The 14022-nt window shown below is 33.6% G+C and overlaps 1 protein-coding gene across 1 annotated transcript; it reads left to right on the top strand.

Annotated features, from left to right (window-relative positions):
- Positions 1 to 389: 389 nt before the first annotated feature.
- Positions 390 to 5235, top strand: LOC104095875 (E3 ubiquitin-protein ligase MBR1). The gene is made up of 6 exons (XM_009602113.4): positions 390 to 556; positions 1970 to 3158; positions 3243 to 3293; positions 3375 to 3473; positions 3931 to 4095; positions 4833 to 5235. Exons 2-6 carry the CDS (start codon positions 1995 to 1997, stop codon positions 4983 to 4985), a joined length of 1632 nt encoding a protein of 543 aa, XP_009600408.1. The 5' UTR covers positions 390 to 556; positions 1970 to 1994; the 3' UTR covers positions 4986 to 5235.
- Positions 5236 to 14022: the final 8787 nt, after the last annotated feature.

Here is a 14022-nt window from a genome sequence, read left to right as displayed (position 1 = left end):
ACTTTTAGATGAAAAAAAGTGCTTTTGAGGAGAAGCAGAAAAAGTAGTTTTTCTTCAAAAATACTTTTATGATAAACACTTTTGAAAAAAATACACTTAAAAACAGTTTTCAAAAGTTTGGCCAAAAATTAATTATAGCTCAAAAATATTTTTTAAATTAATTAACCAAACACAAATTGTTTATCAATGAGTAGTTTTTTTGAAAAGTACCCTTTTCCAAATTTTAGAAGTTGGGCCAAGTTAGGAGACCAAAGTAAGAACAAGTCAAGCACTTCGGCAGAGCTATTGAAACGTGATGAATAAGTCATGGACAGCCGTCGATTTTTAACTTTCCAAACAAAATTAGATCCAACGACTGATATTTCTTCCCAAGACTCAATTGGCAGTACGGCATTTCAGCATTTGTTTGTTGAGGATTAGTTTCTCTCTCTATATTTAGTCTTCATTTTCATCAACTTCGGATCCTACATACTCTCATTTCTCTCTGAAAAAAAGAACATTTTTTTTCTCCAGTTTATTTGTTACATATTTTCCACAAGAACAGAAGAGGAGAAAGGTGAAGAAATAAGAATTTTAATTTCTTTTGATTGATTATTATGATACTATAATTCATTTCCTTGTTAGTTTTTGTATTTGGTTTGGAAGTAGAGAGGCCAAAAAGAATTTTCAGTTGTTTTTCTCAATATTCTGTTTGGCTGATTTTGGTGCTATAATTCAGTTTTTTTTAATTGCTTGAATTGGGTTTTGAAGTTAAAGAGTCAAAAAAGAAATTTGAAACGTTTTTTTCCTCAATTTTCTTTTGGCTGATTATGGTGCTATAATCACTTTCTCGAAGTTAGAGTGGGGAAAATTGATTTTCAACCATTTTTTTTTGCAATTCTTTTGGTGTGATTTTTTATTTTATTTATATTTGGATGTTCTCTTGCTACCCTGATTGACTTCCTTTAGTGACTTTACTTTTCATTTCATTTTTTTTTCCTTCCCACTTTGATTGTTTTCTTGTTGGTCATTTTTATTTGGATTAAACGTTTTTGTATGTGTTTAGTATTTTTTTATTGATTGACAAACTTTACGTGCCTCTGATGAAAATTTTGGTATCTACTTTTGTTGTTTGAAGCTTCGTGATAGCTTTTGTTTCAAGTTATTTATGGGTTAGTGTTCTAATTTCATGAGTTGCTATTGGCCTTTTTACTATGTTGCTATCTTATTTGTCCCTTCTGTATTCTTGTTAATTCTTTTGGATGATTCTTTTAGATTATTATTTATGTTACTTTCTTGGATTGCATTATTTTCTTTCATTTTGAGTCAAGTATCCTCATATCAAATATTCTTAAAAGGACTAGTGGGCTTTAGTAAAATGATTCTTGTCATTTTTATTGTTTTAGCTATGGCGTCTTCGTAGAATTTAGGTCATATGTTGATGTGTGAATTACCAATTTGATGTGCTTATATGCAAAAAGATGTACAAAAAAAGAAAGAGGAATTGGCTTTTGGTTGTCTCAGTACTATTAGTTACCCTCTAAAGAAGGTTCATAAGTTCTGAAAGAGAACTCCAAGGAAAGGTGTTTCGATGATATTATGAGTTAGAGAGAGTGTTAGTCATCTAAACTCATATGTAACTGTTATGAATAAAACTAAGTGCTATAATTCTGATTTATTTATGCTTGAAGCTTTTTCTTGTTGATCACCTAACAGCCAGATGTCTACTTGACATCAGTGAAGTTTCTCTTAGCTAATTGCTAACAGTACTTTGAACAATTGAACTTGATCTTTCCTGAAATTTTAGAGATTACTTTAGTATTTTGTTGTGATAACGTGATCACCTAAAACCCAGAAGTCTATTTTGTTGATCACCTGTTCTCTTGTGAGAGTTGTCGTAGCTGCAAAAGAAATGTCTTCATGCATATATAAACCTCCTATTGTTAGGCCTTATCGATAATACTAATTTTAGACTATATGGTTTACACAGAAATAAATGGTGCTTCGTGTAAGACATGGATGAATATTCTGCTAAAAGAGCTGCTAATGGCCTTGTTGGCCCGAGAAGAGGTTTGAGGGAGACTGCTGACAACAAAGATAAAAATGTTCAGTATTGCACTCGAGTTGGATGTACTGGCCGACTGAATTATATGAAGAGTTCCAGAGTTGGAGGCATGGAGAAAGCCAGACAGCTAAGGCCTACTTTCGGTTCTTCAAATGGGAAGGAAGTCATTGGCAGTTCATCTGTGACATCTTCTGCAATGAGTAGTGCGGGAAGGTCATGCAAAGAATCTCATAGAAAATCGTTGTCTAACATTGAGAATAAGCAATCAGATACCAGTTCCTTACATGAAGAGCCAGTAGTTCTAAAACAGACGCAGTCATCAGCAAAAGCTACTGGATCCAGCAAGGTTAGATTAGCAGAAATTGGTTGCTCTAGTGGAACATCGAGCAGTAGACCTCGAAAAATATTTGGTCACATGCATGGTTCTTTCAACCAAAAGAGTCCAATGGATTCCTCTGTTTCTTCATCATCTAAATCCATTAGTGCTGGGACAAGGGGCGGCAGTAGTAGTGGAGAGGGATATAGGTTGAGAAATCTGAATTGCAATTCTGTATCGGATGTCCTCCCATATAAATCTTCATCATCAGAATCAAGTATTAGTAGAAGGGACACAGTCAAGAGGAGAAATGCTGAAGGTGAAAGCAGTTCATCATCTAAAGGGAAGAAAACGAGCGGCGCATCATCAAATGAAGGACGTGTCATTCGTCCTGCTACTGGAATCTCCATCTCTGATTCAAGGAGTAGTAGAAGTTCGGATTTTGGTGAGGGTAATCGTGCTCTATCAGTTAGGACCCGCAGGTCAATGAATGTGAATACTAGGTTGCGGGGTTCTTTACAGGAGTCATTGCAGACTAAGTCTTCTGGCTTAAGCCAAAATTTACCTCAGCCTGAAACTCCAACTCTAGATAATCCTAGTTCGTCCCGTCAATTTTTCACAGATTCTTCATCAAGTGAATATAGTGCTTATAGTTTACCCAGAAACGATGATGACGATGACGATGATGATGATGATGAGTTACCTGGTGTAGTGCCCTTCATTTCTGCTGAAGTCGGCATTAACCGATTTATGAACCGTGATGCATTGCAGCGATATAACATGGATGGAGTAGCGCAGGTATTTTCCTGGAGGAATTCAGATTTAACCTACTTCCAAAAGCTTACTGATATTTAAATATATCGGTCTTGCTTTACTTTACAGGTATTGCTGGCACTTGAGAGAATTGAACAAGATGAAGAGTTATCGTATGAGGTAGTCTGTGTTGATTTATTTCTCTTCACCTGGGAATTTCCTATTTGGGTTTGTGAATAAGCTCTTATTTTCTATCTACAGAGACTACTTGCGTTGGAGACCAATTTGTTCCTCAGTGGCCTTAACTTCTATGACCAGCATAGAGGGATGAGATTAGATATCGATGACATGTCCTATGAGGTCAGTATTTTGTTTCTATTTCTTCTCTCACAACTTATAAGACACTATTACTATTTAAAGAGTGAAACAACAGTTTCTTCGACTATGACTTCCTCAAAACACTTGATAAACTTATTAATTTTTATAGTACTCGTTACTAGTTTTTAAGTTTATCTTTAAAATATGAAAAATCCATATCCTAAGTCAGATCAATATTTTAGAAACTTAGTCCTCGTGAATCCCATCATTCATTTGGGAGAGAATGGAAAATAGTTTATGACTAAATGTTCAACAGTATTCTTTTTGCAAGAATGATCGAGGGTTATCATCTGAAGTTTTCTTAGCTGAAAGTACCTCAATTAAAATTTTCTTTGGGCAAAGAAACAATAGCTTTCCAGGTTTTGGAGAAGATAGTTCCTATTGTCAAGCATGATATCTTCCACACTGTCTGAAAAATGATTTATTGCTTGTTTAACAGGAATTATTAGCTCTTGAGGAGAGGATTGGCTCTGTTAGTACAGCTCTGCCCGAGGAAGCACTATCAAAGTGCCTCCGGAAAAGCATTTATCAGGGTATAGCTTCAAAAACAGAAACATCTGAAGCTGATGGGGATGGAGATGACATCAAGTGCAGTATTTGTCAGGTCTTCTTCCTACTTTAAGCATGTTTGCTATTTAGTTCATTATTCGAAGGTTTGCCTTTTCATTTTCGAGATTTATGGGATTGCATATTCCTTTGCCTATGGCATATTTTTTCTAGTGGAGTGAGGCCGAGTTATTAGATAACACACTTCAATCTTTTTTGGTTAGGCAGGTTTAGTCAAGTAAGATTCTATGTTACCTTATCAAATTCCTTCTGAAACAGTAATGGCAAATTTTTTTGCTTTTGATCTCTATTTGACAAGTCAAGTAGTTGCCTCTTCTAATTCCTTCTTAACTTTTCTCGTGCTTACTAGTTTTTTTTTAAACCGTGGTGTTCGAGCCAGCTTGCGCGTATCTCGACTAACTTACGTAGTTTATTTTTGAGGACCTTATTAAAGCTTTAAAGCTGGTGGATTTCTTTTGAAGAATTCTTTCCTTGATCTCCAAGACATTTCATAGAACTTCGTAATGGCGTTTGAAAGATCGAATCTCAAACTCTTATTAATGCTTCTGATGTTTCAACTTTGGGGTCCATTCACTTTTTCAGAGTAATTTAGGCAGCTCTAATGATTCTGTCGACAGTTCCAAGCTTCTAGCATTCTACATAGCTGATATATGAATCCTCAACAAGTTGCGGTCGGCTATAGGAATCCTTACTTGACCGTGTTGCTGTATTTGAGCTCATCTTAGTCCAAATGAATCCAGTTACTAAGCACTCTGACAATCATATGTTTTGCAGGAGGAGTATGTGATTGGAGATGAAATAGGGAATTTGGGATGTGAGCACGGCTATCATTTGGAGTGCATAAAGCAGTGGTTTGGGCTCAAGAACTGGTGCCCTATCTGTAAGGCTGCAGCAGCTCCATCAGAGTCGTCGAAAAACCCATCTTAGTTTCAGAATTTTAGATATCCAACCTAGATTTGGGATTTCCCTGTGTACAAATTCATCTGGGGTTGGTTTGTGGATTCCTGCACATCATTTTTTCCTGTTCTCTTTTTCTCTATTCTTGAACTTTTCTCCTTTTTTTGTACTTAATTGCTCTCGCCATATGAACCAATAAACCCAGGCCATTTTCTGGCTTTGTGGTGAATGCTTTCATATTCATTTCCTTAACTAAAGCTTTTCTAAAGTGTTTCAATAAGTAGCTTGCTGTAATCGTAAAATTTTCTAGGTGTTTCGTCGTTTGAATGATTGAGAAGAAGAAAAAGTTATCAAGCAATTAAAGAGATCTTTGTCTTTTAAGGGCTTGTAAGAGAAATTGTCTAGTACATAATTAAAGGATCGTTGGGTTGGCTCTACAAGAACAAATGGTCCCCAAAAAACTAAATTTTGTATAACTAATGGAATATAATGTTTAGTACTTACATAAAACTTCGCATTACTATAAATACAACCAGACATTCAATTTGAAATTAGCAAAAGAAACTAATCAATATGAGTCCTAAATTTTCATATGTACTTTTTATTTTTTTTTGTTGGCAGAATACCCTAAGAAATACTTATACTTATATCGTTTTGATATCCCGGTTCCCCTATTTCATAGGTTTTCATCTAGACACATCAAACCTAATGTTTTAAGCACCTCCAAAGTTCCTAACTTGCTTGACGGTGGATGACACATCATATCCATATCACTTTTTATTATATGGTACTATCTATGAAAAAAATCCTAATTATTTTCTCTTGCCACATCATTAGCTTTATATGCTATCAAGCTTAGACCCAGCACCTCCAATGGCTATCTGCTATATGAGCAATGACAGCCATCACAAAATACACAAAATGGTGATAGTCTTCAATAAAACGAGACAGCCATTCAAAGACAAGTCATCCACCTATAGAAAAAAAAATCATCCTTTTCCTTCCGTTTTAAGAATTTAAGTTTTGTGAACAATGCTATCTTCTCCCAATTGTTATTTTCCTTTTTTGCCTTGGTTTGCTTTGTCTTCCAACGAAATCATTGGAGAAGCCAACTCCAGTAATTAAACCGGCCCCACTTGAAAAGGAAAACGAATCATCACTACAACAACAACCATCGCCGCCGCTCGAAGATTTCTTCTCACCGTTGCGGCACAATTCACCGCAACGCCAATCCCAATCTCAATCTCCGGTTTGTAAGTCCCTAATGGTAGCACGACAGTCTCCATTTGTGATTCTGATGCATAGATGTTTAATGGTGGTGGGAAGGCGAAAATAATAGAGAATGAGCGAAAAAAAAGGAGAGGGCTAGAAAGAGAAGGGATGAAGAAGATTTGAAGAGGAGAAAGGGGCTGCCGAAGGAGCAGTGGCGAATGTAGTGTAGTATCATCGGTGCAGTGGCTATCCGCTCTATGAGCAGGGCACAGAATAATGGTGGAAGGGGGTTGGAGGAGGAAAAGAAGACGCATGGGGGGTGGGGGATTTTTTTAATTCCTTTTCCTTTTCTTTTTCATCTTATATTTTTCTTTTGATTTTATTATTATTTAAACAAAAATGATTATTTCTCACTCGCTTTTAAAAGCTAGTATTCACACTCTTTATCCCACTCATCAAAATAAATGCAGCATGAGTTTGGTCAACGGTCAGAAATGTTTAAAATATTAATTTTGATCAAGTTAAGAAGTATAAATGAAAACTTATGAAGTAAGAGGACCGGAATATCAAAACGGTATAAGTATGAGTATATGCTATTATGCCATTTATTTGTTATTCTAGTATATGTACTTTTTTTGTCGTCGGTTTCCCACATGTGTCTTTATTGCAAATAAATACAAGTGGTTCTATAACCTTGATTATATCATTACTTCAAGATTAACATGAAATACTGAAAACGTGTAAAATTTAAAATCCTTTGGGCATTTTAAATCATTTGGAGGACCTTATTTAACATCACGATTTAATATTGTTTATCCTATCTAGGGCGAGTCATGTCAACCTCTTCACTTCTTCTTGCGGCTCAACTTGCTTCACGTCAGTAGGTGCTTTCTTCATAGTGAAACTGAAGTTCACATTCTACTCTATCAATGCATTGCTTCTTTTGACAGTTGATGCTGTTTTGTTGGGTGTTTGATCTAATGGTGATAGGCCAGAGAGTGTGACAAGTAAAGCCTATATTGTAATATTTCGAAAAATTTCGAAGTGTTTTAAGACCATTAAGAAGATTGGTGGGTTCTAATATATTAATTCGAGTATGAACAAGACTAATAGTATGAATGATAAATTATAATATATGTATGAGGTGCATTAAAAATAGTTTATGATCCAAGAAGAGCTCTAAAACTAAGACAAGTTGAAAACTATATGATGGGGTAAAGTTTCAAGTGAGTTCACACAAGATTTAACTTCAAACGAGCATAAATCTCAAGATATGAAGAGTTATATGGTTTATGACATATCAAATTAAAGGTCTATGTGTATAGTTTCTAATGCTTCAAACCATTCGTCATTTGAAGGACTTTACAAGGAGTTATGACCTTTTTACTAAAGGGTAGCGGAACAACTACGCGAGTCTTGCGTAGCCTACGCAACATAGTAGCGTAGCCTACGCACCATGTATAGGCAAATCCGGCAGGTACCAATTGAAGAGGAATGTAAGGCCACCCTGCGTAGCCTTTGTGCGTAGCCTACGCAGGAGACGCACCCATCAGACCCATTTTTAAAATATAGAAATACGGGGTTTAGAAAGAGATAGAGTTAGTTCTTCAACTTGGAATTGATTTCTAGAGAGAAGGGGAAGCTCTTCCACCATGGATACACTTCGAGGTAACTTATTTTGGTACAAGGATGATTATATTACATCATTTAGTGATAATACTAACACTATTATGGATCAAATTCATAAAAAATGGGTTGAATCTTCAAGAACATCAAAAAGAGGAAAAGTGAGATTCTTCCACCAAGAGGTAATCCTTTCACTTGAGTTTCAGATATATGTCATATTGGAGTATGGGTAGCATCTTTATGAGTTTTATTTGAAGTTGTAATGAGATATTGTATGAACCCTAAGGGTGGGCCTTGAAAATGATATTTTGGGCAAAGAAGAAGATGAATAGTAATGAATTGATATAAATAAAATTGTTTTGAGTTTCTAGTTATTCCAATAGACTTGATACTTAATTGATGAACGAATTAAATAGGGAATCTCCATTTGGGCAAGATGCAACACTAGTTCTTGAAATGGGTGTTCTTGAACCTAAGGTTTTGTTGGAGAAGACAATGAATAGTGACTTGATGATGTTGGATAATTAATGTAGTGTTATTAAATATTAATGACTCCAAATGAGTATTAAATGATAAGAATGGAATTGAATAGGCTAATGGGTGAGCCTATTGGATATTTTGGTATGGTTGTAGGCTTATTGTCAAATTGTGAAGCCTAAATGGATATTTATGAATCTTTTCACAATTTATTTTGATGTAGTTGGGATATCTAATGGTAGATACTGAATTGTGGGCAATATTGGAGCATTTTAATCAATTGAAGAATTGTAGTATTTTTTGGAGCTTGAAAGTTGAGGTAAGTTGATTAAGACTTACTGTTCTTGAGGGATTCTCTTTAAAAGCATGTATTAAGTTGATATATTGTATTATTTGTAAATATGCATCCGTACTTGTGAGGACAAGCGAGAAATATATCACCATGTGTTTCTAAATTGTTGCTTATGAAGTGTCATGTAATTTTATAAGAATCTTGTTTTTTAAACTTGTTGGCAAAATGACACTTAAGGAAATTCTTTTAAGTTTTATTAAAACTTATTTGTTGATAAGAGTATAAAATGCTTGAGTGCTAAATATATGTTTTCATGAAAAAGTTTATCTTTTGAAATTACAACAAAGGAGCACTTGTTGTATCTTTAGATTGATGTTAGTTGGTAAAGACTTTAACATGAAAAAGGATATTCATTTAATTTTGTTAAAATGGTTTAGATTGACTATGAAAATTATAATTTGATAAAAAGGAACCCTTTGAGGCAATTATTCTATGAATCTATTTTTGATATGTCAAATATTTTGGGAGTTACTAATGGAGACCACCGAGATTGGTTCGAATGTTGAGTTCGTTACCATAAAACTACACGTGCCAGTGTAGGGAAATATTCCAAGGCAAAGTCGAGGTTTGTGGGATAAAGTCCCCCATTTAGAGGGCAGATGATCATTACTTAAAGTAATGAAGTTAAGTCGATTCGTACGGCACTACGGGAAGCCATCCAGACAAGTAGGTAAAAATATTTGTTGCTAGGATGATCACATAATAGTTGTTCATTATGTCAGTGTCGGTATAGTATTTCCGGTGAAAGGAAAAAGAGAATTTTTTTATGTTTAGGCCTAAGGAGCCGAAAATGATTTCGATGACTTAATGAGATTGAAATGGTTTTATATGTTTTCTATTAAAATCTTGGGTTGATAGAGATATTCTAAAACTTTATAGCAAGGCTAACATTTCACTTGTCTTTTATTTAAAATGATAAAGAGCATGATTTATATAACTGTGTATCACTTTATGTCTAATATTGGTTGCATAATTTTTGTAAAATCTTGTCCCAAGAATTTGAGTTAGAGAGAGTCTATGTCACTTATTGAGTACCGTTGTGGTGTATTCAGCCCTTAGCCCCCCTCCAAGGCTCCACTTATTTTACATGTTTCAGGATGAGGTATGATACGTGGCATGCAGTCAGGGCTAAGATGACTCTCTTCCTGAGGTATATGGTGAGGCACCACTCCTATTTTGTGGTAGCTATCATGTTGTTTTCTTAATTTATGCTAGTCGGGTATTAGCCCAAGTGTTTAATTCTATTCTTTGGTACAGAGGCTCCATAGATAATTGTGAAAAGTTATAGTAATGGCGTTGTACATGAAATACATGAAAGATACTTATTTTAGTTAGTCTCATTGTTATGATTATGAGAAGCTTTATGTATTGTTGAATTGGAAAAATATTTTATTGTTTAACTTGAAAATACATAAAACTTTCAAAGAGCTTCCGCAGTTAAATTGGTTTTCATGCATATGATTTGGGTGCATCATATAGGTTGGTTCGCTCAGGTCGGATAGTGTGACGGGTGCCGGTCACGTGAATTTGGGTCGTGACATATATTCTTGATTTTATGATGATACTTGTGGGAGCAGCTTTGTATGAAGTCATTTTGCCTTGTATTGAGTTGATTTATTTGAAGGCAAAACAAGTTGTTATTGCTACACTGATATTAGAGATTCAGATAGTCATGTATTTTGCGGCCACTATTTTTTGTACTGTAGGAATGATCGCCAATAACGACTTTCAGGTATTTTTTTTCTTCCCTTGTAACTCATTTCTACCCATGCATCTTACTCATTCCGTCGCATATGTGGCACTTTTGTTTTGTGGGTTTAAATTCTATGCATCGTCAAACAAATTTGTTTACATAGTTAAGTTATTTATAATAAGATACATTAGTTGATAAAAAAATTACATTGTAAGAGTAAATAATTAAAACCTTTAATGACACATTTCTGCATTTGAAAGTACTTAATTTTAAACTTCTTGTTTTATCTTAATATAAAATTCTTGTTATGCAAGTTTAAAATTACAAGTTTAAAAAGTCTTAAAGACACACATATTATAGGAATTTTTACCTCCATATACTACATATAAAATTTTATTACCCCCCTAATTAAGTTTTAATTTAATTATATGGCTATGTACAATTTGCCAATTATATACAAATTAGGTTTAATCAGTTATTCCCATCCATGCTCTCTCTCTCTCTCTCTCTCTCTCTCTCGCTATCTCTCATTCTCTGTTCTTTCCCCAATTTTTCTTACTTTGATGTTCTCTACTTTTTATCCTTTCATGTTGTATATATTTTTAATGAAATTCATCAATGGATTCCAATCGTTTTACTATAGAGTTTTAATTTAGCAATTTCCTTTCATGTTGCACCATTGGTGTTCAAATTGAAATTGTCAATCAATAAATATTGAAAGTGTTTGACTCTCCACCATTGACAGCCATTAAAAATCTTTGAAGCTTTGAATTTGAATTTGGTTTTCAAAACCATTATTTATTTGGATTGGATGTTGTTGCAAACAATTGGGAATATTGTTTGGAGTTTATATCTCAATTTTGAGGGTATTTGGTAAAGATTAGACTTGATTTTGGCTGAATTTCAGATTGAAACTCGAAGAAGAAGAAGAAGAAGAAGAAGAAGAAGAAGAAGAAGAAGAAGAACACACGACATACAATATACTTACCAAATTGTATTAAAGTTATATTATAATTGTATGTAAATTGTATTTAATTTGTATTCTCTTGTAGTTATATAATTTTTTATTTGAATGTTGCATGAAAGTTGAAAAATAGTTGTATAATGTATGAATCGTTGTATAAAATTTGTATTTAAGTTATAAATACTATCTTTTTACATAAAGTTGTTGATATGTATCAAAATTGTATTAAAAGAGGAAATTTTGTTTGAAATTTCAGAGAGGAAGAAGAACACACTACATACAAAATATACACAAATCTTTTATAAAATACATACAGAAGACATATTGCATAAAATTTGTATGAAAATTGTATTTAAGTTGTATGATGTTATAGATGTATTTAGTTGGGTAAATATAATGTATGAAAGTTGTAAATAAGTTGTAAATAATTTGTATACTATATAATTAGTTGTATGAAATATATCTTTAGAATGTATGTTGTCGTAAATATATTAAATTTGTATTAAATTTATACGAAATTTGTTTTTAAATTTGTATGTTGTTATATGATACATTATTCTTTTTTTATTCGATTTGTTAAAGAAAGAAAAGTAGAGAGTGAATTCCAAATTGACTCATGAGCACTGATTCATGATATACAAGTTTCAGCCTATAGACTTCAAATCTGATCGAATGAAAATTGTTCGTGGAAAGTATAGTCTGCAACAAAATAAAAGCTACTTCACCTCTTAATGTATGCAGTTTACTTAATTTCTATTTATTCCTCTGATAATTTTTTTGCTTGATCTACTTATAGATTTCTATACCTGGGATGATGGATATTGTCTCGAACCTTGGACTCAATGATGAAGTCGTTACTGGTTTGGCTGTCAAAAGTGGAGAAAGGTTCGCTTATCACTTGTATAGATAATTTCTTGAAATGTTTGGAGATGTGGTAAATATTCTCATCAATGTCTTTACCTGTTCTACTATTTCTTTCTTTTTTCAAGTTTTCCTACATTTCTTGAAAGGGGAACAAACTGTTGATTCAAAATCTATTAGTAGATTTTATCTCATATGGTTCTGGCGGTCCTCTATTTGATTGAATTTGGAAAGGAAAGTGCTTATTGAAAGAGGTGTGGAGAGAAAATAGGAAAATGATGTAACTAAATCTACTAATATAAGGCATTAATAATTAGTTGTATATAATTTGTAAGTAATCCTTATTTAGGGCGGGTAATATACAAAATTAAGATAATTTTAGTAAATAAGTTTCAAATATTGTATAAGAACGAAAAAAATCTCAATATTATATAACATGTTTAGGACCCAAATTTCATAAACTATTTTTCTTTCTTAAATTTCATGACAAGATAAATTACAGAACGGGTAATATATTTCTCTCGTTTGGTATTAATTACCATCAGATCCATATGGCCTTCAAGTCACAAAATCTATCAACTTCTCTTATCTACGTTGGAGACTCTTTTGTTTTTGTTATTGTTTCTTTTTCTTCTTTTTCGTTTATTTATTCTTATTTCAATTCTCATAAAGTTTTCTGACCTTAATGACAAGCGACAGAACAAAGCTTGTGATGAGTTGATGTGAGTTTGACTTTAATTAGCCGTAGGACATTAATGAAGGAACTAGCTCGAAACCCTAAATTATTCATATCCCATAGAGGGATGAAAACTCTTTGTCATGGAATACATTTTTAGAGAAAAGGCATAAGTTGCCCCTTAAACTTGTCCGGCAAAGTCATTTACACATTTTAACTTTACGGGCGAACTCTGTTTTAAAAGGTATTTCTGGGGCGAGGCGTTTCAAAAACGCCCCAGGGCAATGGTGTGGGGCGAAAGTTTCAAGAGGCGTACGTCCGACAATTTGGAGCGTACGCCCCGCAATTTGGGGCATACGCCCGGACGTTCGGGGCGTACGCCCAGACGTTTGAGGCACGTTTTTTTTTAGTAAGGAACAAGCTCAGAGACTTTTTTAAATTAAAATAAAATTTGTTGAATTAGTCCTTCATATAATACCCAAATTCTCAAAAGTCAGTTTGGTAATTACTCAAAAGATTTAAAAAGGAACTCAAAAGTATTAAATTTAAAAGTAAAGACCTTTTAAATTGATTTAAGCCCTGATTCATGATTTTTCCAAATTTTTATCTTGTCCGCTAGTCTGCTAATATCTCCCAAAAGTAATGAATATTTTTTTTTTACAAATACAAAGAGAACTACATTCTTCTTCATAGCAGCAAATTCAAAGTTCAAATTGCAGGTTAATCATCTTTTTTGTTTCTCCATATAGAAAATTTTATTCTTTTAGACTCAAATTACTTGTGCTTGCAAGTAACGTATAATAGATTGTTTTGATTAATTTTTTGTGGGGATGGAACACACATATATATAGTTTTCTTCAATTTTTATGCAATTTTACCTGTTTATAAATATTTATTGTCATTATATTATTTTATAAAATATTAAAAATTAAATACCTATGGGGCTTACGCCCCGCCGAGGCATATGTAAAATGCCTCGCCTTACGCCCACGCCTTTTAAAACACTGCGGGCGACCCATCACCCCACTGTTCTTGTTTGAAGCAAATTTATTTACCGCCTAAAAGGTGACTTGGCAAAGAATGTGTCTTCACATTATATTCACGCGCGTGAAAGCAAGAAACTGTGAAAAACTAACTAATATGTACACGTGTCATGTTTCAATTGGGTGTTGTTAGCTAATTATACTTAATTATTATTTCTTAATA

The sequence above is a fragment of the Nicotiana tomentosiformis genome, chromosome 12 (assembly GCF_000390325.3).
Source record: "Nicotiana tomentosiformis chromosome 12, ASM39032v3, whole genome shotgun sequence".
Lineage (NCBI taxonomy): Eukaryota > Viridiplantae > Streptophyta > Magnoliopsida > Solanales > Solanaceae > Nicotiana > Nicotiana tomentosiformis.
The sequence above is the reverse complement of the archived record's forward strand: the minus strand, read 5'-3'. Positions and strand labels throughout refer to the sequence as shown.